Genomic DNA, 23,455 nt, shown 5'->3' with positions numbered 1-23,455 from the left:
ATATTATATATAATATAATATAAAACTTCTACCCAAAAAACTACTGACAGCTTCTTAGCACTGGTGGCAGCATGCGTCACTAAGTAATGCTAGATTTCCCTAGTAATCTCTGCATACCTTGTTCATTGTCACTTGTTTTGAGGGACTCTTCAGACCAACTTCTATTGCTTTTGACCTCTGACCTTTTCTTGGTGTGCCTTTCTTCTGTGCAGTCTTTGACCTTTGCAGTGGCCTCTGGCTGAACAGCCTCAGCTAAATCTTTCCTGCTTTGCCGGCCCAACTTGCCGGGTGGGGATCTCTCTGGTGACACCTGCTGCTCCCACAGTTCCCTAAGATGCTGCAGGTGACGCTGCTTTTTGGGATGGAGCCCTGTTAATTCAATGCACACCTTCAGGTTGGTCACCTCATTACAATTGGGCTCTTCTAAGTGGTTAGAGGAATTGTTTGTCATTTCCCTCTCAGGCCAGTCATCTAATGGAAAAATAACTAAAAATTAATCAAAAGGCCCTCAACTTGAAACAAAAGCTATAGTTCACTTGTGGGGCAGATTGTTTCAGCTTCACCACCACACTATGCATTTTTAAAAGATTAGCTCAGGAGGGGTTTGCATGCACTACAGCAATTTGCATTGGCCAAAGATTACGTTGTCCAATGACTATTCTTGTACCTTGTAGGTACCCAAACATAATTCAGGCGAGGATTTGGGATTGGCACAACACAGGTCATAAATGGACATAGGTTAATCCAAAGAGTGTTCACTTCACAAGCCATGCCTTAAAGAGTGACCAACTTGGCCGGGTTACCTTTGGAGTTCTTCCTCTTTTTTGCTTTTGATGCAAATTCATCTTCCTGCTCCTCTACAAAGCTTTCTTTAAGGCTTCCATCGTTCTGCATTTTCTCACCAGAATGTTTACGCTTCCTGTCCTGTTGGGGGCACAGGGCCTGGTTGACATCTTCTGCGGACTGGTCGCTGGCCTTTTCATATACAGTAAGTCTTTCCACACAACTGTCTGCTGGAGGACATTTCTCCTCAGGAACTTCAAAACCGTGGTCCTGGGTGCTCTCTGTACTGTGAAAATCACCTTCATTTAAAACAAAACAAAACAAAACAAAAAGGGTTACCACATCACTAACTCAACGGGCATCTCGCACAATTGCTTCCATCTCTTCAGAGCAATTGTAGCACCAAGTGCATGCTTGTAAAGAGAATTTACGAAGTAGATGAAAAAGTTTAGACACAACTATGGATTTTTGTAAGGATGAATATTATTACATCAAGGACTAATAGGAAAACTAGACATACACTAATATTGCTGGTATTTTACTAGGAAAAGAAGGTATGATGCAAAATATTGTTTTTCTCATCATGCAAAATAACCAGTAGCCATGAATTAATTCTAGTGGCTCCAAGTCAAATTTGCAAACCCAGGGAATGAAAGGCTACAGAGTGTGACGATACACCATAACCTGAACTGCTGGAAACACTTATTGCAGGGATGGGAAACCCTTTTCTGTTGAGAGTCACGTTCCCTAGAGAGTAATTAATCAGGGGCCACATACTGAGGGCCAGAGTGAAAAGGGAGAAGGGCCAATCTGATTTGCTCACTCTCTCTGCTTCTCGCCCCTGAAACCTGCATGAAATTAGGCAGACGTTGAAGGTGGCCCTTTCTGACCTATGACACCACCATTATCCACGTATTCGGGGATTTAGTAGTGCAGTTAACATATTGCAATGCCACTCGTCTTCAAAAAGTCTACAACTTTCTTCCTTTTGTGCAGCAGGCCTTGAAAACCTGGCTGACATTTTGTATCCTCAAGGTTATGCTTAACCTTAGTCAAGGATATATACAATATAACAAAAACCAGTCTTCAACCAACAGACAAACATTTCTGAACTAGACCTAAAAAAAATCAAAGTTGTATATCAACAATGCATAAGGATCCCACGCCTTGAACCTGAAATTTTTAAAATTTTTAAACTCCCCCCCCCCAATGCAATCCTGTTAAAGCTTCTTTGCCCTTCCCACATTATCTTTCTCTGCAGATAAGGACTTTTTTAAAGGATGCAGCCGGAGCCCTCTTCTCATGTATCTGCCTCTGGTCTCCTTTGTTCCCACCCTCCCGCACATTCCTCCTCTAATTTATCCCATCAATCTTATCACCCGCTTAACTTCCTCCTCTTCCATTTTGCTGCCTGCCTTATCTTCTCCTTCCATCAGCCCCCTTCTTAAAAGTTTGCCTGACACCTGCTACTTCAAAAAGCAGACTGAAATGAGTTTTGAAACCCAGCAAAGGAAGATTATAAAACAGTGAGGGTTAAACTGAGCCAATTTACAGGAGCTGCTCGTTTACATTGAAACTTGATGATGTCAAAGCACAAGAATCTACACAATATTTAGTGTTGTTGCCATTATTACGAGTTAGATTTACATGCAGATAAAACTGACAGCAGATTAATAGGACTAGGTTACCCTCCTATCATAATATTTTTAGTTACATTGAAACAAGTTTTGCCTGGGACTGGTTTATAGGACGGGTTCAACATGTATTGAGATTATAGGGTGAAGAGAACAACATCATGCTCCAAACATTAGCTTTGATGAACTCATGATGACCAGCAATCTAAACAGGTGTTTCCCTTAACAGAGTTCTAGGCGGTTCTTAGTGTGATTTATTTTTTTAAAGGGGGTGTATATCTCAATATGACACACATGAGACTTCCTATTTTAGCATGTGTGATTTTGCTGAAATATATGATCTCTTACAGATAATGAAGAAAATGAGGTATAGAAATTTGTTTGAATTCAAAAATGATTAGCAAGGCACACAACACTGGATCAAATCTACAAAACGTTTGGATTTGCAAACTTGGAAAGAAGGAAAATACTACAACTTATTTTTCCTCTGGTATAAAGACTTGACTGGTGGTGTTTCATAGTCTTTATTATTTGATGCTCTATTGACTGGATGCTGGAAGAAAGCATCCGCTCTAATTTTGTATAAAGCTTCATTAGTGAATACTAGCAAGGTTCTTGCAAATATTTAGAGGATTGGGATGTTGCTAGCCCAGAGAAAAGTCCTTGTTTTGAAGATTATAAGTATACCTGAAATATGACTCTAGAGCAGGGGTCAGCAAACTTTTTCAGCAGGAGGCTGGGTCCACTGTCCCTCAGACCTTGTGGGGGGGCGGACTATATTTGGGGGTGGGATGAACGAATTCCTATGCCCCACAAATAACCCAGAGATGCATTTTAAATAAAAGGACACATTCTACTCAGGTAAAAACACACTGATTCCTGGACCGTCCATGGGCTGGATTTAGAAGGTGATTGGGCTGGATCCGGCCCCCGGGCCTTAGTTCTGGAGCTTATTCTTATTCATAGTTAAATAAGAATTTTGCAAACGAAGCTTAAACCAATAGACCAACCATTTAAAGGAAACACTAAGGCATACAACCATCAAGCACAGCTCCCATATAACCATCATTAGTTCCAATGGGCCTAGAATAACAAGAGCTCCAGTGGACCTCAGATGGATTACACTCCAGGCTGTTAACCTGCTTTTGACCTGAACCATAACAAAAATCTGCTGAATAGGTTCTCTACCATTTCCTCTGATGCCACCACCTTCTCACTTAGGCTGATTCACATCTCTAACCCAAATCCTAAGTCCAGTTTCTAAAACAAGTTCAGGTGTTTGGACCAACCCCTAACCCCCATTCTATCAGCAGTGGATTTTTAAAAAACACATTATGCCCACATGTATGCTACACTTGCAGTTCAGAATCAGCAGTAACAGAAGGGCCCAGAGGGAGTGGGGGGGGGGGCAGGAATACACACAGGGATTTGGTCAACAAACCAGTCTCTATGTGAAATTGAAACAGGGCTAAAAACAAAACAAAACCCAACTGACTGATAAGTCCAGCAACTAAGAAGTCAAATATAGGGGGAAAGTTTCTGCTCTACCACAAGAGCCTGATAGAAGATGACTTCACTAAACTTTTTTATTAGCATTCCGTACCAGTTTGCTACCTACTGAGAATCTGTTTGGGGAGGGAAGGAGCTTTAAATCAAAGACAGTTCTTCTTGCAGATAAGAAAGCACACAGGAATATCAGCCTACAACAAGGTCATTTCCCTCCTTTAACAATCTGGGAATTCCCTACATCTAAAAATCAGGCAAAAAGGAGACCCTGAATTTACAGAGATGGTGAAGTCAAGTAACCATCCGCTGCATGTGTGTGTTTTATGCAAGCTTTCCTTACAACTCCTCAGGATAAGGCCATTTCAGGTCTTTCTTGCATTCCAAATCTACCACCACAAAATTGCATGAATCTTCCAGCTTCAGTCCAACCATGATAACACAGAAACTAAAATATGACCTTGCATTCCACAGCAAGAATGAAAATAGTCTACTTCAAGGACTATTTGTTGCCCACAGTACACTTATCATACTTGGAGCAACAAATAATTTTTAACTTTGCCTTAAGTATACGTGAAGGGGACGTGGGTGGCGCTGTGGTCTAAACCACAGAGCCTAGAGCTTGCCAATCAGAAGGTCGGCGGTTTGAATCCCCACGACAGGGTGAGCTCCCGTTGTTCGGTCCCAGCTCTGCCCACCTAGCAGTTCGAAAGCACATCAAAGTGCAAGTAGATAAATAGGTACCACTCCAGCAGGATGATAAACAGTGTTTCCGTGCGCTGCTCTAGTTTCGCCAGAAGCAGCTTAGTCATGCCGGCCACATGACCCGGAAGCTGTCTGCGGACAAACGCCGGCTCCCTCGGCTTATAGAACGAGATGAGTGCCGCAACCCCAGAGTCGTTCACGACTGGACCTAATGGTCAGGGGTACCTTTACCTTTACCTTTACCTTTCAAGTATATGCGAACAGGAAACAAGCAAGTTCACTTCATTATAAAAATGAAGTCCTTTATCTTCTTCAAACATGGTAGCAGACACGTTTCCTTTCTTCAGTTTAGTTCTGACCCGGGGAACTTCTTTAGGAAATGTTATTAGACCACCCAGACTCTAAAATTATCCAGTGTCCTCATCCAAAAGTATATCACAATTGGCAAAAGCCAGCCTATGTTAGTCACAGCTAAGCCCAACTTAGACTACATTCCTATGGGTCTGAATTTAATGGAAGTTACTTCTCAGGGAAACTTACACCAGAGTAAATACCCTAGGACTATACACCATTCACATGCACTCTTACCTGCACTGGAAATAAACGGGACCCAAACTGCAAGCCTATGACACTTACCTAGAAGTAAGCCCCATTGAACTCAATTGGGTTTACATCAGAGTATGCACTGAAAGTCACGTCTTATCTATCAAATAGTTATAATAAATATATTACCCAAGTCTAGGGAAAGGGGAGAAATTTGTTTGGTAATTTTCACTTCCTGAATCCGTATGAAAACCAAAGCACAACTACTCATCAAATTTCATGCTTTTCTGAATTTTACAGTGCAGCTCTCCAACCAAAATATGCATACAAAAATGTGTATTGAGAAAAGCACAAAGAAAAATGCTTATGTTAGTGAAGATAACATTAAAAATGTATTACCTATGGGAAAAGTGCTTGCAAAAAATATGTATAGTAAGATAACTTATTTCTTGCAAATTAAAAAAACACACATGAATGACAACAGAAATTGGCCAAACAGAATTTAAGACTGGAAAAATAAGAAATCGAAATTGACAGAGTAATACATCCCTATTCCAAGCCCTACATGAAGGGATACAAACTATCAGCTATCCTTTACTTCTGCCACATGCAGGATGTTTCCACCTTTGTTTATTTCTTCCTCCACAACAAATCATGGATTTGGCTTTTTTTATCACTGGCAAGCATGCAAGACAAATAAATGTTTGTCACTTTGCATTTTCATTGTGCTTAACAGTCTTGTTCATTCTGAGCAATCTCCCCAAAATGGCCTTGATCTTCCCAAAATGAGATAAATGAAAAGTATCTGTCAGAGCAATGGAGAAACACTGAATTAGTCTGTTCCTCCCAAAAGAATGAACAACTTCTGTGTATGTCTCTTCCTCATGAACCTTATAAAGCAGCAGAAAGAGAATGCCAGCCCTGGAAAAATATTCCTAGACAGGTTGAACTTATTGTAGAATGAATGGAAAATATCAGAGGCACAATGTCAAATGTAAAGATCATAATTTAGTTCCCACCCACTCACCCAAATCTCCTAAATTCTTGGGTTAAAAATAAAGAAGTTTGGTTTGAGGAATCCAGATATTTCCAACATGCTACGGATTCATTCTCAATATAATTCCTAACAGCCTGACAGATATAAGCATTTCTCTTCTGCTTGTCGTACATTATACCCACTGTTCATAAATTCATTTTAAACAACAAGTGCATTTTAAAATCATCTACTCCAATGTTTTCTTACATTCTGGTAGTTGAACAACACTTATCTCTTGAATTAAAGTTGATATACATCACCCTTATACCTGAAAAATGTAGAGGTTGAAGGCAGGAGTAACAATTATCCCCCTCACTGGAAACTATGCCTTTGTCTCAACAGGGTCATGAAGCCAGCGGTGTTTCTTGACCAGAAGGGCCAGCTTAGAGCAGCAACTCTTGCAAAGATGCAATTGGCAGCCTCCTCTTGAGCTTGAGTAATGCTGCTGAATTTCTGCATGAGGAATGATTGGAAGATCCAATGACATCTGAAGCAGAGGTGCAAGAGGATCACTTGCCAATCAGCAGAGGCTGATTGGAAGGAGGCAAGTCCACAGCAGGGAATCATGCAGAGACCCAGCCAGAGCTTCCTCTGCAAATGAGCACTTGGTACTTGCAAGAGCTTTTTAATTGGTTAATTTATTTCTTGCAGCAGACAGGTAGTTTAGGAATCATCCTATACTTCAGCACTCTGCTTTCCAAAACAAATAGGAAAAGGGTTATGGATCTCACTGCTTTTGCTACATGGCCTGCGGGGAAGATTCATTGTTCCACTAGTTGTCCCACTTTAGGTTTCTTTGGTGCAGAACGGTGGTCATGCTGCAGCAGCTAAAGCCTTAAAAAGGGTCAGGTTGCCTAAAAATTATAGTATTTATCAAAGAACGAATGACACTTCCTTTTAGCACTATTAAGCCGCCATGCCCATTTCAAATGGATCCATATACCAGGCTGCTTAAATCATTCCTCTGCTGAACACATCCCATAATTTATCACATTTGTGGGAAAGAAGCTCTCCATAGCAACGTTTACAAGTCTCCTTGGCAACAAAGCAGTTTTTGCTATGGCTCTCCCCGTTCCTCCTGATTTTTAAACTCCCTGGAAAAAAGAATACAGAGGCTTGCCTCTCATTTCGGTTTTCGCATTTTCAGGTTGGATGTACCTGGCACCGTTTGGCCCTCTACCAACCCCCCCCCCCAAATTATGCAATTCACCGGTAGAGAATTGCTACGCATTTTCAAATGCAGTGGAAATATCCTGGGGGTCAGATGAATCATTGGTTTTAGGAAACTTTCTCTCTGTGCCTCAATTCTAAGTCTGCTTCAGTACAGGTCGATGCATGGATAAAAATTATTTAAAATGAAATAAATTTGCACCAATCCGTCTGCAGGCAGCACAATGAACATTGCTGTAATTTGTTTTGCACCACTGCACCAGAAAAAACATTCAGAGCACACTTATGAGAATGAAAATAATTAGCTGATTATTAAGGACGAATCTAGAAAACAGAAATTAATACTTTGACCAATCCTATGAGAGCCACTGCTTTTATTCAGACCATTTAAACTTAGCAACCAGACCTAGTAGTTGGGCATTGCAGAAACTTGACTCAAACTGCCGGCAAGTGTTACAGCCTTTCTTCCACTATATTAGGCATGTTCTAGGCTGCACTTGAGCAGGCAGATGCTTCTACCTCCCCAGCATTTTGCTTGCTTGAATGAGACTCTACCTGAGTGTGGCAGTTCCATATGCACACCACAAAAGACTCCACTCATATAAATCCACAGTAGCCCAACTACTCTTGCTATAAGGAAGAGAAGTACAGACAGTTACCTGCAGACATGCAATCTCTTCCTAGCCTAGACTTTCCCTCTCACCATTTCAGGTCTGCTGCAGTGACCCAGGTGGCTGGCCTCTAGCACCACCTAATCCTAGATGCTTGAGCAAGTGGCTCCCCAAAGGGTTTACTCAGCCAGCACAACTCTGCACTGACAAAAGGGTTCCTATGGAGTTTTTTAAAAACCACCCGGACCTCATAGGTTCCCCGCCCCACTCACTAATAACTCACGTGGCTGCATGTATGGAGTGGGCCCACAAAAGGGGGGGGGGACTACCTTTGTTCAGATAATTAGCAGCACTGAGAACCAATAGGGCATCTTACTTCTCCACAGACTTCCTGCTTTGGCAAGAACCTTCCCTCAGAGAACTTAAGACATGCCAAAGCCTTTCATGGCCTCAGCTAATTCCACTTCGGTCAGAGATAAGGAAAATCACCAGTACTCAGTCTTTTACTATCACATCTAACTTTGTTTTGCTGGTATTTGGGGGGGAAAGGTGAAGAAAAGAATGCTTTTTACCAGGATTTTTTTTATTTTTAACTTGGGTTTTTTTAAAGTAATGATAATAAAAGTTTGCCATAGGTATGTAAGAGCCCCAAAGGAGGCAGCTAACAGTTCCCATAAGGGCCTGAGAACATTCTGTCCAATCTCAGATCTATAAACGAAAAAAGCAAAGCAAAGAAATCTACCAATCCAGAAGGTAACAGGCAGCAGAATTAAGTGGTAAAGTGGACTATAATATAGCACTTCAGATGGCAGGTGAGGTTACCATTTGTAAATGCCCCCACCTCACGGGGGGGGGGGACACTAACATAGTAGAGAGAAAGGATCTCACTGGCCTCTATAGTTTTCTAATTGTAGACGGTTGTATTTGAGGGTCTTTTTACACATAGAAAAACCTTCAAAAAAGAAACCTCACCTCACTATAGTCTGTGTACAATCCATTCTGTTGTATGTGTAAACCCCTTTTCCAAGTCACATTGTACATAAGAATAGTGAACTCTCAGGACCCGTCCTTAAGTTGCCAAAAAGAACCACCATCCACACACAAGAGGGAAGTATCAAAAGGCTTGTGGAAGCCCCAAGATTTGTGGACATATAACAAAAAATATTTAGGGGGTGGGTGAGGAAGCGAATGGAAAACCACCCAACAATGAATGTCTGGCGAGAGGCAGAAAATTGGGGAACAGCCAGAATGGAGACCATTGGGAGAGACATGGCTGGCTGGAATCCTGAATAGGAATACTCCACACTGCAATGTTTTGTTAAGCTCCCAGCTATGCTACTAAAGATCAAAATGTTATCCAGATTTAAGGCTCTCAAGACTGACTATAAACGTGGTAACATTAGATGTAAGATACTGATCAACTGAATAACAGCAACTCTCCATGGGAAAAGCTGAACCTGAAAACTTTCTGACCACATCAGGTACTTATGCCAATTGGCATGATGAATGTCAGGTGCTTAGGTTCAAAATGCCCTGAAGTACCAAAAACCTAATGCTAAAGGCTGTCTGCTCAGCTGTCTTTACTAGCTGCTGTTGCAAGGAGCAAAAAGTGAATAGACGTGGCAAATTTTGTAGTGATGCTGTGAAAACTTTCCGTGCTTTGCAGGCATAGTAGCCATAGACATCACCACATCAAAGAAAAATGCACTTTTAAGCATCTCGTCTACCACATTGGTATTAATTTGTTTAATAATTTTTAAAAACTTTATGCAATCAGCCTTCCTTTGCCACCTTCAGACGGCTTAGTCTGCAGTAGTCTCATTCTTTCGTTTTGCTGAAATCAATACAGTCATACCTTGGTTCACAAATGCCTTGTGAGTCAAACGCTTTGGCTCCCAAACGCCGCAAACCCAGAAGTAAGTGTTCTGGTTTGCAAATGTTTTTTGGAACCCGAATGTCCAATGTGGCTTCTGCGGCTTCCGGATGGCTGCAAGAGCTTCCTGCAGCCAATCAGAAGCCGTGCTTTGGTTTTCGAACGTATTGGAAGTCGAATGGACTTCCGGAACAGATTCCATTCAACTTCTGAGGTACCACTGTATGTCTATTCCCTAAGGCCTAAGCTGAACAGAATTGACAAGATTCCAGCCTTTGTGTGTTGAAACTTTTTTGCAAAGCTAAGCCCTGTGATGTGCACAAAACTTTTATTTTGTAAACACCTTATCAGTCCACACATAAACAAAAATCACAAACTGCCACGTCAAAGTAACCTGAAGTTAATCACATTACACGCAAGTTAAGAACCGAGCTATATAGGACAGTCACTGTGGGGATCAACAACCCTATGGCACCTTTGCCTCCCTGCAGAGATAACATTTGATAGTATTTACTGTGTGCATCAAGATAATCAGGTAGTGAGTTGTCCTGCCCCTCCCCCTTCAATGGCCACCAATTGTGTGGAGCTGAAGCAGGAAAATTCTCCTGATGGCCCTGATTGATGCAGTGAGTAAAGCTGAATCTAATAGCCACAGGAAATGAAAACCTTGCCACAGGATGCCAATCCCCTGGCAACAGCAATATGTAATCTGGCTCCAAGACATAGTGTAATCCATTTTATCAACTATTTGTTTCTTGCGCACAGGTGTTCTAAATACTGCAAATTTTAAAGAACTGATAAAATCCTGTTAGTTCAGCAAACCTAAAAGTGCAGATACTCCACCCCGCTCACCTTTTGCAAAAGCAAATGAAAATAACAGAAAACATACAATGCCCATTTTCATTTTCAGGGACCCTGTTGTACGCTCCATCCTCAAGAGAGGCTAGATTGGTGCATCCTATTTGTGGCACTCACTCCCTAGTTTTAGGCAGGCTATAAAAACTGTTTATACTGCCTGGTGTTCATTGAGTTTGAATTCCACTGATTTTGTTTTGGCCACTCCTTTTTTTTTAGAGAAACCACTCAATAATAAAAAATAATAGTAATAGCAACTACTGAAATCTTTGAGATGTTGTTGGTGTTGTCAATAATAAAAAATAATTTTAATAACAACAACATCCCAAAGATTTCAGTGCCTTTGAAACAACGGTGCCTTGAAGAATGAGGCATCATAGCAGGGAGTAAATGTCAACTTGGAAGAAAAAAATGCCACTGCTGGATAACGTAAAGTGTCAAGTTACGCTCAATCTTACATAAAGCTTGACACTTGCATGCATACAAGAACAGTTGCAGTGGAGTAAATAACCTGAATTGTGTTCCTAGATAACCCATTCCAACAGAATTCGTCCTCACATCCGCACCCGCAGGATCACAGCAACGTGGTGCTCCCTTCACAAAACTTGTGTTTGCCTCCCTGCAGCATGCTATGCACCCAATCAACCTCCATGTTGAGAGACCTTTTTGTCTCCTTCCTTCTTTTATTCAAACCCTGATTTGTCCTTCCCTCCCTTCCTCACACCATTAGTTTCTTGGGCTGCAGCTGCCTCTGAAAAAGACAGCTCTTCCCTTCACCCTATTGCTTGATGAGGATGTGTATGAATCGCCCCTCCACCCACCGTATCAGCTGGGGGAATAGACACAGACTGCAACTGCTTTCCTTTTAACTGAACAGCACTTTTGAGTTTTCAGGGCTCATGGGGAGTGCACTGAAACACAAGCAGTTACTGAAACTGAAGGAAGCCACAGAAAGGAGGAGGAGGAGCAAGCAGAATGGGGCATCAGGTCTCCAGGTTCAGAAGGAAGCCTAGGATGCATTCTTCAACTACCTGAACTCTGCTGAGCATAGCTGAGAAGAGAAGACTCTCTTCAAGAGTCTTAGCCTAGCCAAGCGCTCCCCAACCTTGTTCTATGCTGGATTAACAGTGTTTATCAAATACAGGCAACAAAAGGGGTTACGTTCCTGCCTGCCCCCCCACACACATTGCTGAAGCGCACATAAGCCCGCTCCACTCTGTTATGCCCCCACCCTGCCCCCTTTTCCCAGGCACGCATGCGCAGTTGTGCGCCAATTGGAAGCGCACAAATCATTGCCTGTAGATCTGAATTTTATAGATGAATATATGAATTTGTGGCTAACCCATTATGAGATGGCAACTTAGCAACTTGTAACTAACATCTCTTATTGACTCAGTTTACCAGCCATGGCAGACCAGCCCAAACAAAGTTACACACACTCTAAAGAACACCCATTTTTCTATTAGCAAGTTTGTGGGAAGGGAGAAGTAATAGGTTATCACATCTGAAGAGGTTTGGATACACTGAGGTGACAAACCCTCCAATCTTTTTGTTCATTGCACACTTACTGCTGCTGAAATTACTAGAAATTAGCAGGTACTTCTTCCTTTCTAATGGTGGGAAGAATACAGCCAAAATAAAGAACAAACCACTCCCAATTTTACAAGGTAATGGGCAGCTGTTGGGGCACTAGATTGGCTCCACCAGTATGGCCAGGCTGCGTTGGCGTCACCACTGCCCAGCTCCCACATCACCCTGGTAAGCAGCAAGCAGCAGTGCTGGCAGGAGTTCAGAACTACGGTGCTGCCACACCAGCTGGCCCTGTTGATTCATGGCATAGTTTTATTCTTTACTGGTCTGATGGAAGTTGACAAGCCTATGAATGGAAAATATGTGCACAGAACAGTTTGCTGATATGGAGGGAGAGGGCAGGCTTCTACTACACAATACAGATCACCACATTGCAGTGGCTTTCTGCAAAAAAAAGCAACAACACACACACAATGTTAACGTTCACACTCTTCAAATAACTAAATGGAAGGTTTTCTGATTATATGACTTAGCTCAACCCTCCCATTTCCTGTCTTCCTTTCTCCCTGCTTAAGACAACAGAGAACCCACACTAAGACTAACACAACTTTCAAGCTACACAAAGGACGAGCTGCAGTTGACAAATGTTTACATGAAAGAAACTTGTTTTCACTTCTTGTCAAGGGAAACTTAGTAGGCGATATGCAACATTAGTCATATTCAGAGAAGACCCACTGACATCTACTGTTATCAAATGGTCTACTCTATGACTAATGTTGTATATCACCCAGTAGGTATTGCTATGACTGTGCAGCAGCTTTTTGGAGCTGAATGCTTTAACATCTACGTACAGTGGTACCTCGGATTAAGTACTTAATTCATTCCGGAGGTCCGTTCTTAACCTGAAACTGTTCTTAACCTGAAGCACCACTTTAGCTAATGGGGCCTCCTGCTGCTGCTGCACCGCCGCCACAGTGTTCTGTTCTCATCCTGAAGCAAAGTTCTTAATCCAAGGTAATATTTCTGGGTTAGCGGAGCCTGTAACCTGAAGCGTATGTAACCCGAGGTACCACTGTAATGGCATCGCCATGTTTTGCTCTAAATGACTACAGGAGGCACACAGAAATTTCAAAAAGGCATATAAAAACTTTGCTTACATCTGTCATTGTCATTTTGCCCAGCAATGGCATCTTCCAAAGTGACAGACTTAGGTTTCTTTTCATTATTTCCTTTCAAGTTTTCCCAGTCTGCTTGGTTGAATCTGCAGACCTCCGGGTCTTTGGTTGCTACGTGGCCTTCTCTCTCTTTCATCTCCAACTCTGAGAAGCGCATCATTGCACGCTAGAAAGAGAATTGATATGGGGAAGAAAGACACCTCACAATAAGAGCTACTTCATTTAGCTTACCTTCTATGAAAAGTATTTCCAAAAGAAAATATCTGCTCAAACCCAAGGTTTTGAGATACACGCAATTCTATATAAAGTTTTAAAATGCCATGTGTTCAATATGCAAGGCATGTAGTATCTATGCACAAATGATATACAGTTCTTCCATATATAAAAGTAAATAACATTATATATATATATATTTATTTATATATGTGTATTAAAAAGCATTGTCTTTTGAGAGGTATAACAAAGAAACAAAACATAAACTGCACAATGAATAAAGACGACCATGGCCCACAACTTCCCTTTGTGTACTTGGAAATGAAATTTTAACTCAAAGGTTTATGCAAGATTCTAGTAATAAAAATTTGAAGAACTGACCTCACAGTAAGCAGCAGGTAGACATAAAATACTGTCCTCTTGTAATCCTTCCATCTATGTAATTAAAATGGGCACTCAATGGATCATTTAAATTTTAGATAATTTCATCCATTTTTATAAGCATCAACTAATTCTTTCTTTTTTTAACAACGCAAAACAATTTGGCTTAACTCATTCTTTCACAAATCTAAAAAATAACCTACAATACTTGCCATCATTCAACGTCAAATTCACTACAGCTTCTATTCCTTTAAGCTACATTTCTGCTTGGTAAAGACGTTGCATTAAACCCGCTAACATATGGCTGCTACTCCTTTTTAATCAAATGTCCTGTATGAAATAATCATCAGAACTTCTGCCTTTCCTTTGGTATTTAATAGTGCTAGCCAAACACAGGCAAGCTATAGCAAACTACCTTTAAAAACAAACATGTCATGCATTCTTCAGCTTGCTTTCACTACTATATGCTATGCTTATGAGATTAAATTATTTGTTACACCAATTAACTACATATAATTCTTATCTATTAATGCTCCAATACCCCTGGCTTCATAGCAGAACCCGAATATACACAAGATTACCACTGCTAGTTAAGTTCAAGATAGACTTATAGAGTTGTACATATTTCATTCTCAACTGTGAACTGTGTTTTTTAAAAAACTGCTTTGGTAGTTAAGCCTCAGAACTCACCTGCAGAGCCCGCTGTTCTCGACTAAGTTGGCTAGAATCTGCATACAGTTCTGTCGTAACACACTTGAATCGATCACCTACATAACCAGCAGAGTTTGCGATTCTCTTTGCCAGGTTAGATGGCTTAGGTTTCAGGAATTTGCCATCATTAGGTTCCGTGCCCTCAGTTCCCTCTTTGGCGTATGCCTGACTGACTTCCATACTTGACTGCGTGTTTCCCATACAAAGCTGTTTAGCATCATCTGGCATTTTGCAAAAGGACATAGCTAGACCATCGTTTCCGTGAGCAGCCTCCAAGAACACAGAGGAAGTGGGAACCGTTAACCTCTCCCTATTCTGGCTTAAGGAAAGGTCCTCTTTCCTTAAGTTGAACATCGATGGGTGTGGGCTCTGGGCTTGCTTGAAGTTATAAACTTCATGGAAATTGCTTCTCCCACAGTCTTCTCTCATCACAATGAAGTCTCTGTGGGGGAAGCCTTGTTCTACCTTGTGCTTTGTGGGGTCGCTTGCTTGATTACTGCTTTCAACAGGAAAGCTAGGTTTCGTCAGGTTCGTTTCACCTTTCACATCTTGCTCCTCTCTCGGTTCTGCAAACAGGTGCTTGTCACTTTTGGTAGTATTTTTACCATGACTTGAACTTTGGTGCAATTTCGCGTTTCTGTCTGCAGGTACTTCAAAATGTAGTTTTGTGCTGGTTTCCAGCATCTCGGGCAATCGGTTTCTCAAGGCAGGGTCTTCGTAACGGAGCCGTTCATGCGATCTAGACCTCCTTTCCGATTTCTCATCTTTCAGCTCCAAAGCTGTATGGGGTAAGAGCATTGGGTGCACCATGCCCATACCCAAAGCATCCTGGTAGGTCATGAACTCACCTCTGCTGGCTGGCAGGCTGTATGGAATGGTAGGTTTGGGAGCTAGATGTCCAGGGAAAAGACTCCCATTGGGTAACAGAACAGGGTGAGGATATACAGGTCCTTTCCCATGTAGAGACAAAGGGCCTATAGCTAAGCCTTCTGGAACTGGATATGGGAGATAGCTTCTCGGATAGGGCAATGGTGGAGATCGGAATGCATCATTGGGAGGGAAAAATATGGAAGTTGGTGCAAGGGTGTTCTCATTTGCTTTGAAGATAGGTTCTGGATTATTGCATTTAGCTGCCTTATTACTATGCTTTGAAGATGCTGCTGCTGCTAAAGGTTGTCCTATGTGCTGTATGACAGATGCAGTGGTCTCTACTGAGCTAGTCGTCTTAGGGCAATCGACATTGGCATTTGGGGCAGGAGAAGCAGATGCTGGGCGACCTCCGCTTGATACAGACCCGGAAATATTACTGACAACTGCTTCTGTACCCCCCATCCTAGGGCAAGAAGAACTCCGCTGTTGTGGCGTCACCCAGTCCAATGCTTTGTTTTTCAACTGCATGTTTTTACCACCGTTATCTTCATTGGGTCCTGGACCAGGAACAACCCAGGAGGAAGGCGCCGTGCTGATGATTTCAGGTCTATAGACAGGGCAACCGCTTCCAGGAGAAATGGTTTCTTTTGGAAGATCACCTCCGGGTAAAACCAAGCCACTTCCGGCCCTGCTATGAACCAGCACAGTTGGCGCCATTTTCTTAACATGATCAGATTTGGTTGTCTCCATGTCAACAACTTTTGATGACAAATCCAATGGTTTGTCTATAATCTCTTTGGTAACAGTTTGTTGTTTTTCTAACAGCGGAGGGGATCTGCTGTCCTTCCTGTCGTGACCTGTTTTCCTTGCATGCACTGTAGGCTGCTGAGAGATTTCGCCTGTCTCGTGTGTTTTAGGAGCTTTCCCCCCAGAGACTCTTGGAGGAAACTCATTGCTTACATTCACGTATGGCTTTGGGAGTGTAACTGAAGAAGGAGACGTCGAAATCCTGGAAAAGTGTTTCTGAAACTCCGAGTAAGCGTCCCCAACCTGCGTCGGGAGGTGAACTCTAGGTGATGGTCTCGGTGAATGAGACAAGAGAACAGTGGGGTCTGTTGGCATATTACTAGCCGCTGGCTTTGCAGAAGGGACTCTGGGAGGCTTGCTATTCTGGATATGTGGATAGGCATGAGAGTCCACAGGAGTTCCGGGACCGACTCCCATCTTCCAAGACAAGCTCTTTTCTGGACAGTGTCCTAGAGGGGGAATAGCTGGAGCTGCGGTTGCAGCAGAGATCCTCATTGGTGAAGCTAACGATGACGGAATGTGGGGAGAAACGTAATGAGAAGGTGGCAAGTATAAAAAACGTTCACCATTTGTACATACAGGCGAGTAGGTCAGATGCTGTGGCAAGCTGTAATTGGACTGCTGAGGTAGCAAGGCCTTATACATGTTCAACGAATACTTATTTGGTGATTCGAGAAAAGGATAAATAGCACCCTCCATGTAAGGATTTACCCAGGGTAGCCTTAGGTAACTAGCACCATTGACATTGAGAGGACTCGGTTTGTCGCTTGAGCTTCTGTCCAAGCCTAAGGTCTCCCCAGTCGGAAGCGAACTTTTTTGTATTCCAGGTGGCGTTTTGTACATAGCACTGAAGCCATTTGGGGGTTTTCCAGCTGCATTTTCAATTGCTTCAGTGGGATTAGACTTGAACTGCATCTCTGGATTTCTTTCAGGAGCAAATCCAAGGCCAGCAATAGCACTTGTAGTGTCCCGGGGCTTGTCTGAGCCAAGTCCACATAAACTGGAATAGACAATACTGCTGGGGACTCTAAGCCCTTCCCGCATAAGTCCAGACCGGTCCATGCTCAGAGCTGCAAGGCTGTCAATGCGATGCACTGCCGTGGCATCCACCTTTGTGAAATAAGAGAGAGGTGACTTTGGCATTTAGTCAAGTACTATTCAAGACTACAGGTACTTAAAAAAAAAACATTGTGGGAAACAAAAGGAAGCAAATACATTGTTTTCATTGTGAAAAACTAATGTGGGCTGATTAAACTGATAAATGCAGAGGAATAAAGTAAATCAAATTTTAAAATTTTAGCCTGCTTCATTCTTCTGTCTGTGGAGTCTGAGTCCTGCCAAGTTTGATTATTATTTTTTAAGTAAGATTAGTTTAATAGGTCTCTAGATCCTTTCATACCTAGCAAAACATCTACATGGATTTTAGGATAATATCCTTAAATCTTTGCTACTCAACCAACTGTCCCATTTTAAAAAATTGATTTCCAGAACCATGTGTGTACTCGCTTCCAACAAGGGACATTTCATAAGGTATGCTTCCGGGGGGGGGGGGGGACCCTCAGATGCAAAGTTATTTATATTCCAAAAATCATTTAAATCAAATAATGACACTGAGTCTTTTTTTTTACTTCTGTTCCTCTGCTTATTGATAGCCAAAATAAGTGATATTTAGGCTGCAATCCTATATATACTTACCTGGGCGAAAGTCCCACTGAACTCCATGGGGCTGACTTCCAAGTAGACACATATAGCATTGTGCGTTAATAACTTTCACAGGCCAGCAGAGGAGCTAAACTACTGCCTTTCCCAGCATCCTCATATGAACAAAGAGGAGCTTGCGGGAAAGGAGATCGCGTCATGTAGTTGTATTACAGGAGACCTCTGGGTATAGGGTGGTGTATAAGTTGGAAGAAGAAGAAGAAGAAGAAGAAGAAGAAGAAGAAGAAGAAGAAGAAGAAGAAGAAGAAGGGGGGAGGAGGAGGAAGAAGAAGAAGAAACAGAAACACTGGTCTCTCCTCTGTTCCAAATGTTTGCTCCTACACAAGATGAGAGAAAGTAGGCTACCCAATTCTAAGAAGCAAAACACTACAGTGAAAGCAGGCAAAGGCCTTGCCTCCACAGTCCTTCTAAGCCCCAAGAAAAAACAGCAGCCCTGGGCAGTGCTTTTTCCCGGGGTACTCAGGGGTACGCAGCCCCAACACCCTTTTTTTCTAGAATAAAAGCATTGGCCCTGGGGCACTTTCTCTCCAATCTCATTCCTAAACACTCAGCCAGCCCTAAACTGCAGATTGTACTACTTCTAGTTCTTCCAATTTTCTTATATTTATATCCCACCATTCTTTCAAGAAGCCTGTGACATCTTTAGGATCATCTTTAGGTGGTTCCTCTCTAGACACTGAAACTATAGCAAAGGCTCACACACCCCATTCTGTCCACCCAAGGCTACCAGCTGTCAGTCACTGAAATTCTCAAAAGGCTAACTGAAATATGCCAAGCAATGTTATTTAGAGCAATCATGACTTAGAGTGTTCATGATGTGCTGTTAAGCATATGACGAAGTAAAAAAATGCTTAAGACTCAGATACTAGAAATATATACAAAAGGATGCAACCGTAACCCGATATTTGAATGCCACCTCTGGTTTAACAGCAACTTTCATTAGTCCCAAATAGTTATTTGAAACTGAAGCCATAGCACAAAAATCCAGTGAAAAGCCAGTGTCATCAAAACGGAACTATCAGTTTCTTACCACACTGTGGTTCAGGTGATTTTCTTCCCTTAATTCCAACCTGCTTTTCGAAGCATCTCCATCATTAACTGGGATTTTCCTATTTTCAAGAGATATTTTTAAAAAGTGACTTACAGACACAATGTTAATGGTTTGACATTTTGATCTGACTGCAGTGTTTCTATTAAATTACCTTTATCAATACATCAGTGCAGAAGAAAATTAACAGATTTGCCCTCTAATTGGGCTTTTTCTCTATAGAGTTCAGGGATGAAAAAATGTTTTTGGACTTTATTTCCAGTTAAGGAGTTGGTAAATACTCTTTATTTATTTGTTTGTTTGTTTGTTTAGAAACAAACAACCCTGTATATTTTCATTTATATACATATATATATATATGTACACACACACACATACACACACACACATATACAGAGACAGGAAAAACCCACACACTTCTAATATCATACAAATGTCAGCTGTTCAGTGCTGAAGAAGGAACCATACATCTGTGTGTTAGCAGCGTAGCAGCTCAGGGACTTGTTATCACAGAAAACACAGATAAAAGAATGCACCTCAGTGCCAACTTTCAAATCCCAGGGACACAATTGCTGACATACAGCAGAAGGGAAGTTTCATCATTACCCAGAAGGATATTTAAAGTGGTGGCACTATCAATTTTTAAAGCAAAAGCAACACCCACATTTTTGCCCTGTTTCCAGCTATTATTGTTACAACCTACACCTACTGGAATAGCCACAGGATGCAATTGGATAGAAACAGAACAATAGCATTTTGCTCATGTGCACCTCCTTCCTTGGACATTTGATAACAATATACACAGCCATGGCATTCCCCCTCAGTGTCTCGGAACTCATAATTTTCAAACTATCTGAGAAAGTTATTAAATGACCCGATGGTGTCCTGATTTTATTTTCTATAGCGCACAACTCTGACCAAAAGTACTTGCAAACACAAGCAGTGTGCTTGCTTCATTTTAATAATTAGAAGTAAAGAATTATAGCATTGTCCACTATTTTGTAAAGTCTCTTTAAAAAACTGTATTTGGTGTGCTTTTACAAGGCCCCAATCCAGAGAAAGTTAGCCCTGCTTCAGCCTCGTTGCAGCGAATGTGGCTTAGATTAATCATGACTAACTTGCCCCATTCATTTCAACGAAGAATGACGAATGGTTTCTGAACTGGGGCCAAACTCTGACCTTTGTGCTAGTTTATGGAAAGTTATAGAAATATCTAATTGCTGGGCAAATTATCTTAAGTTGCAGGCCACGTAATGCAGACCAATTAAAATTAAAAACCTGAATCCATGTTGTTCTTGTCTTTTTCACAAATAAAAATAATAAAATAATTAACTTACAGGGACAACCTTAAGCACGCATGCCATGAAATAAGTTTCATTAAAAATCACAGACGTTTGCTTTCCAGTAAATACACTGAAGATTGGGAGAGAATGCATGTAATATATGTGAGGAAGAGGTGACTTTGGGAGCTAATCTTTTATAAGCCCCCTTCTGGTTTCCTGAGCAACACTGATTGTTAAAACAGTACACGAAGGGAGAGTCTGCGGCCATAACATCTCTCTTCTCCAACTCTTGTCTCATAAAAGCGCCCTCCATGAGTTATCTCCATGCAAGCTATTAAAAGAAAGCTATACGCTAAGACAAATTAACGCTGAAGCCCCCCCCCTCCAGAAACACCGCGTGGTTTAACTTTCCTGAAACTTAAAATATTTACCTCTCTTCGTTAATCCCACACATGCGGACTCTCTCATTGCTCATCCAGCTATGAACGTTGCCATACAGGGGAGTTGCAGAAAGCATGACTTCACCTTAAAACAGAGGCTTTTCTTCACACGTGTGTATAATCTAATTGGTGGGAAAGAAAAAAAAAGAAGTTGAGAAGATTGACCGCGGAGGAAGGGCAGACATCATAGTGGAATCACCGGTCTCCCTCGAGATAATTAACAAGGAGTATAGGCTTGGTACAAGGTCGTGAGCAGCCAGAGTTAAAACACATGTAACAAAAAGTAGGAAGTTGAGGGAATGCACTGCTCAGATACGCTATAAATCTAACGTTGTGCGGGACGGGGGAAGAATGTTACTCCCATTGAGTTTAATTTGAAATAAAAACAATTGCACGCCCATCAGCAAAGCACACCTTACTTCTAATGAAGCCAGAGGTATTTGCTTGATACTCAAGCAAATTACATCTCAGGAATTCATGGTGCACACAGACAAGCAAATGAAAACCAACTGGGACATGATAGCATTTAGTTACCACACTACTGATTAAAATTGCTTAAGGTGGCATACAAAAAATAAGAGACTTTTGCAAAAACAAAAGCATACACACAACAATATACCCATAAAACTTAGTAAAGAAACAGGACCAGCAAAAACCCACCCAAAAGTAAATGCTTTTGCATCCTATTGATTTCACAGTCTAGCACATTGTTGTGGTGAGATTGTCTGAGTGGAACCTTGGAAACCGAGGTTCCAATCCCTACTTGGCCATGAAGCTCACTGAGTGACCTTGGGCACTCGCTTTCTTATCTCACCCTAACCTACCTCACAGGGTTGTTGTGCGGATTAAATGAGAAGAAAGAGAACCATGTATATACCACCTTGAGCTCCTTGGGGGGAAAGGTAGGAAATAAATGCAATAAATAAATAAATTCACTGGGAGTGTTGGGCATCTGTGTAACTTCTACAGGATGTAAGAGTACTCGACTTTGGCGGCATAATTCTGTCTGTGTGTGTTTAACCCTTCGTAAGCAGCAATGTATCATTTTCTTTTCAGTGGATTTTCTTTTCCACGTGTAGCACAACCAGTGTGTGTGTGTGTGTGATCCAGCGGCAATTGTGACACCCCCATCCCTCTGAAATCAATGGTACCTAGTGTCACTAAATGCACTTTTTAGCCTGATTGTCCCCATTATGTTGAAGTAACTTTCAGTGAAACTTTAAATCCAAATAATAGGGAAGATCCAACCAAAATTAAGCAGGACAAATTCCCGCAGGTTTGCATTTATTCACAAAGCAGGGCTCAACATTGGCGGGATCTTACCCAGTGCACAAAAGAACTAGGTTGTGTTTGAAGAGATAACTTTAGCAAGAAGGAAATCCAAATATGAAAACACTGCCTGGGAGTGGGAACAGGGCCAGACTAAAGGCACAGAGTGATATCCTAACATTCACTTTTTTAAAAAAAGCAAGGTGTCAAATGTCAGTTTCCACTTCAAATGAAGTTTCTAGCGTTTCTATCTCTGAAAACAAGCTTTAGTAGAATGCCAGAGACAAACAAGAGCTCCTATTTTTAATAGGGCAACCATTTTCCTAGAATTTCGTCTCCCAGCCCAGAAAAGGGTTAAGGGGAGGGGGAAAAACCATTAAGTTGGTTGGTGAGATCCCCAGCCCTTGATTTGATTAAGTAACCCAACCCTGGTGGCTTCCACCATTGGAGCTGCTGTTGTTGCGCCGCCGCCGCTGCTGCTTTGAGTGCTTTCAGTAATTCAATGACGCCTGCTCACTCCAGGGAAAGAAATCATTAGCGGGCTCACTGGAGAAGCATTAGCAGTCCGAAAGGATCGGCGCTGCGTGCAGCAGGGAAGGCAGGTGAAAGGCAACCGGATTTTCGCGTCCAGCAACAGAAGGGCCTCGCCTGCCTTTCTTCCCTCCCGAACGCGCCATCTCCGCCCGCGTTAAATTCTAGTTTGCTGCATGAGTGAAGTGTCAGGACAAGCTGCGTTTTATTAACACGATTATCGCGGCGCGTGATTTATTCCAGTGCCGGATTTTAATTGCTCTTTGGAGGTTCAGTCGTTTCTTTTGACTGAGCTTCAGCCTGCATCCCGCTGTTAAATGCTGGGTTAATAAGTAGGGGGAGCCTTTAATGCACAGGATACCCCTTCAGCTCTTCCTCTCACCAAAATGGAAAGAGGGGAGGGGAAAGTGCGCGCAGGCACAAAATGCCTCGCCAAGCGGAGGAACGGCGAACGCGGGACGCGCCGCGCTAAATTGCTTTTCTGCAGAGAAGGGAGGCTTCCCGGGCTTTTTCGGGTTTTTTTAAACTATGAGACGTACTAGGGCGCAATCCTTAACGTAGCTACCACCGAGGAAGCCGCCCGCACAAATCGGGACCCATTCCTAAGCTAAACGCGTTTAGGATCGCGCGGAAGGGATGGAGACCTTAACCTGTGTATACCTAATAAGGGGCCATCCTACACACGGTTAATAACTTGGGGATATAGCATCACTGAAACTAACGCACTATCCAATATAAGTATGCGATTAGGATCGGGCTCTACTG

At 42.1% G+C, this 23,455-nt stretch overlaps 1 protein-coding gene across 26 annotated transcripts in view; it reads right to left on the bottom strand.

The window, feature by feature from the left end:
* The window catches only part of BCOR (BCL6 corepressor), an 86,005-nt gene that overhangs the window by 24,675 nt on the left and 37,875 nt on the right, over positions 1–23,455 (bottom strand). For 8 of the 26 annotated variants that reach the window (XM_083439118.1, XM_083439095.1, XM_083439106.1 and 5 more), the window contains exons 2-8: positions 20,882–21,012; positions 19,150–19,228; positions 14,703–17,510; positions 14,013–14,066; positions 13,401–13,584; positions 804–1,082; positions 118–471 (exon numbers count right to left, since the gene is read on the bottom strand). In XM_083439118.1, coding sequence (XP_083295244.1) covers positions 118–471; positions 804–1,082; positions 13,401–13,584; positions 14,013–14,066; positions 14,703–17,510; positions 19,150–19,228; positions 20,882–20,967 — 3,844 coding nt within the window. In that variant the 5' untranslated portion in view covers positions 20,968–21,012. The remainder of the gene's footprint in view (positions 1–117; positions 472–803; positions 1,083–13,400; positions 13,585–14,012; positions 14,067–14,702; positions 17,511–19,149; positions 19,229–20,881; positions 21,013–23,455) is intronic. The other 18 variants (XM_083439104.1, XM_083439105.1, XM_083439107.1 and 15 more) reach the window with 5 other exon arrangements.

The sequence above is a fragment of the Podarcis tiliguerta genome (genome assembly GCF_965153285.1).
Source record: "Podarcis tiliguerta genome assembly, chromosome: 4".
Taxonomy (NCBI): domain Eukaryota; kingdom Metazoa; phylum Chordata; class Lepidosauria; order Squamata; family Lacertidae; genus Podarcis; species Podarcis tiliguerta.
Note: the sequence above shows the minus strand (reverse complement) of the source record. Positions and strands in the feature narration are given on the sequence as shown.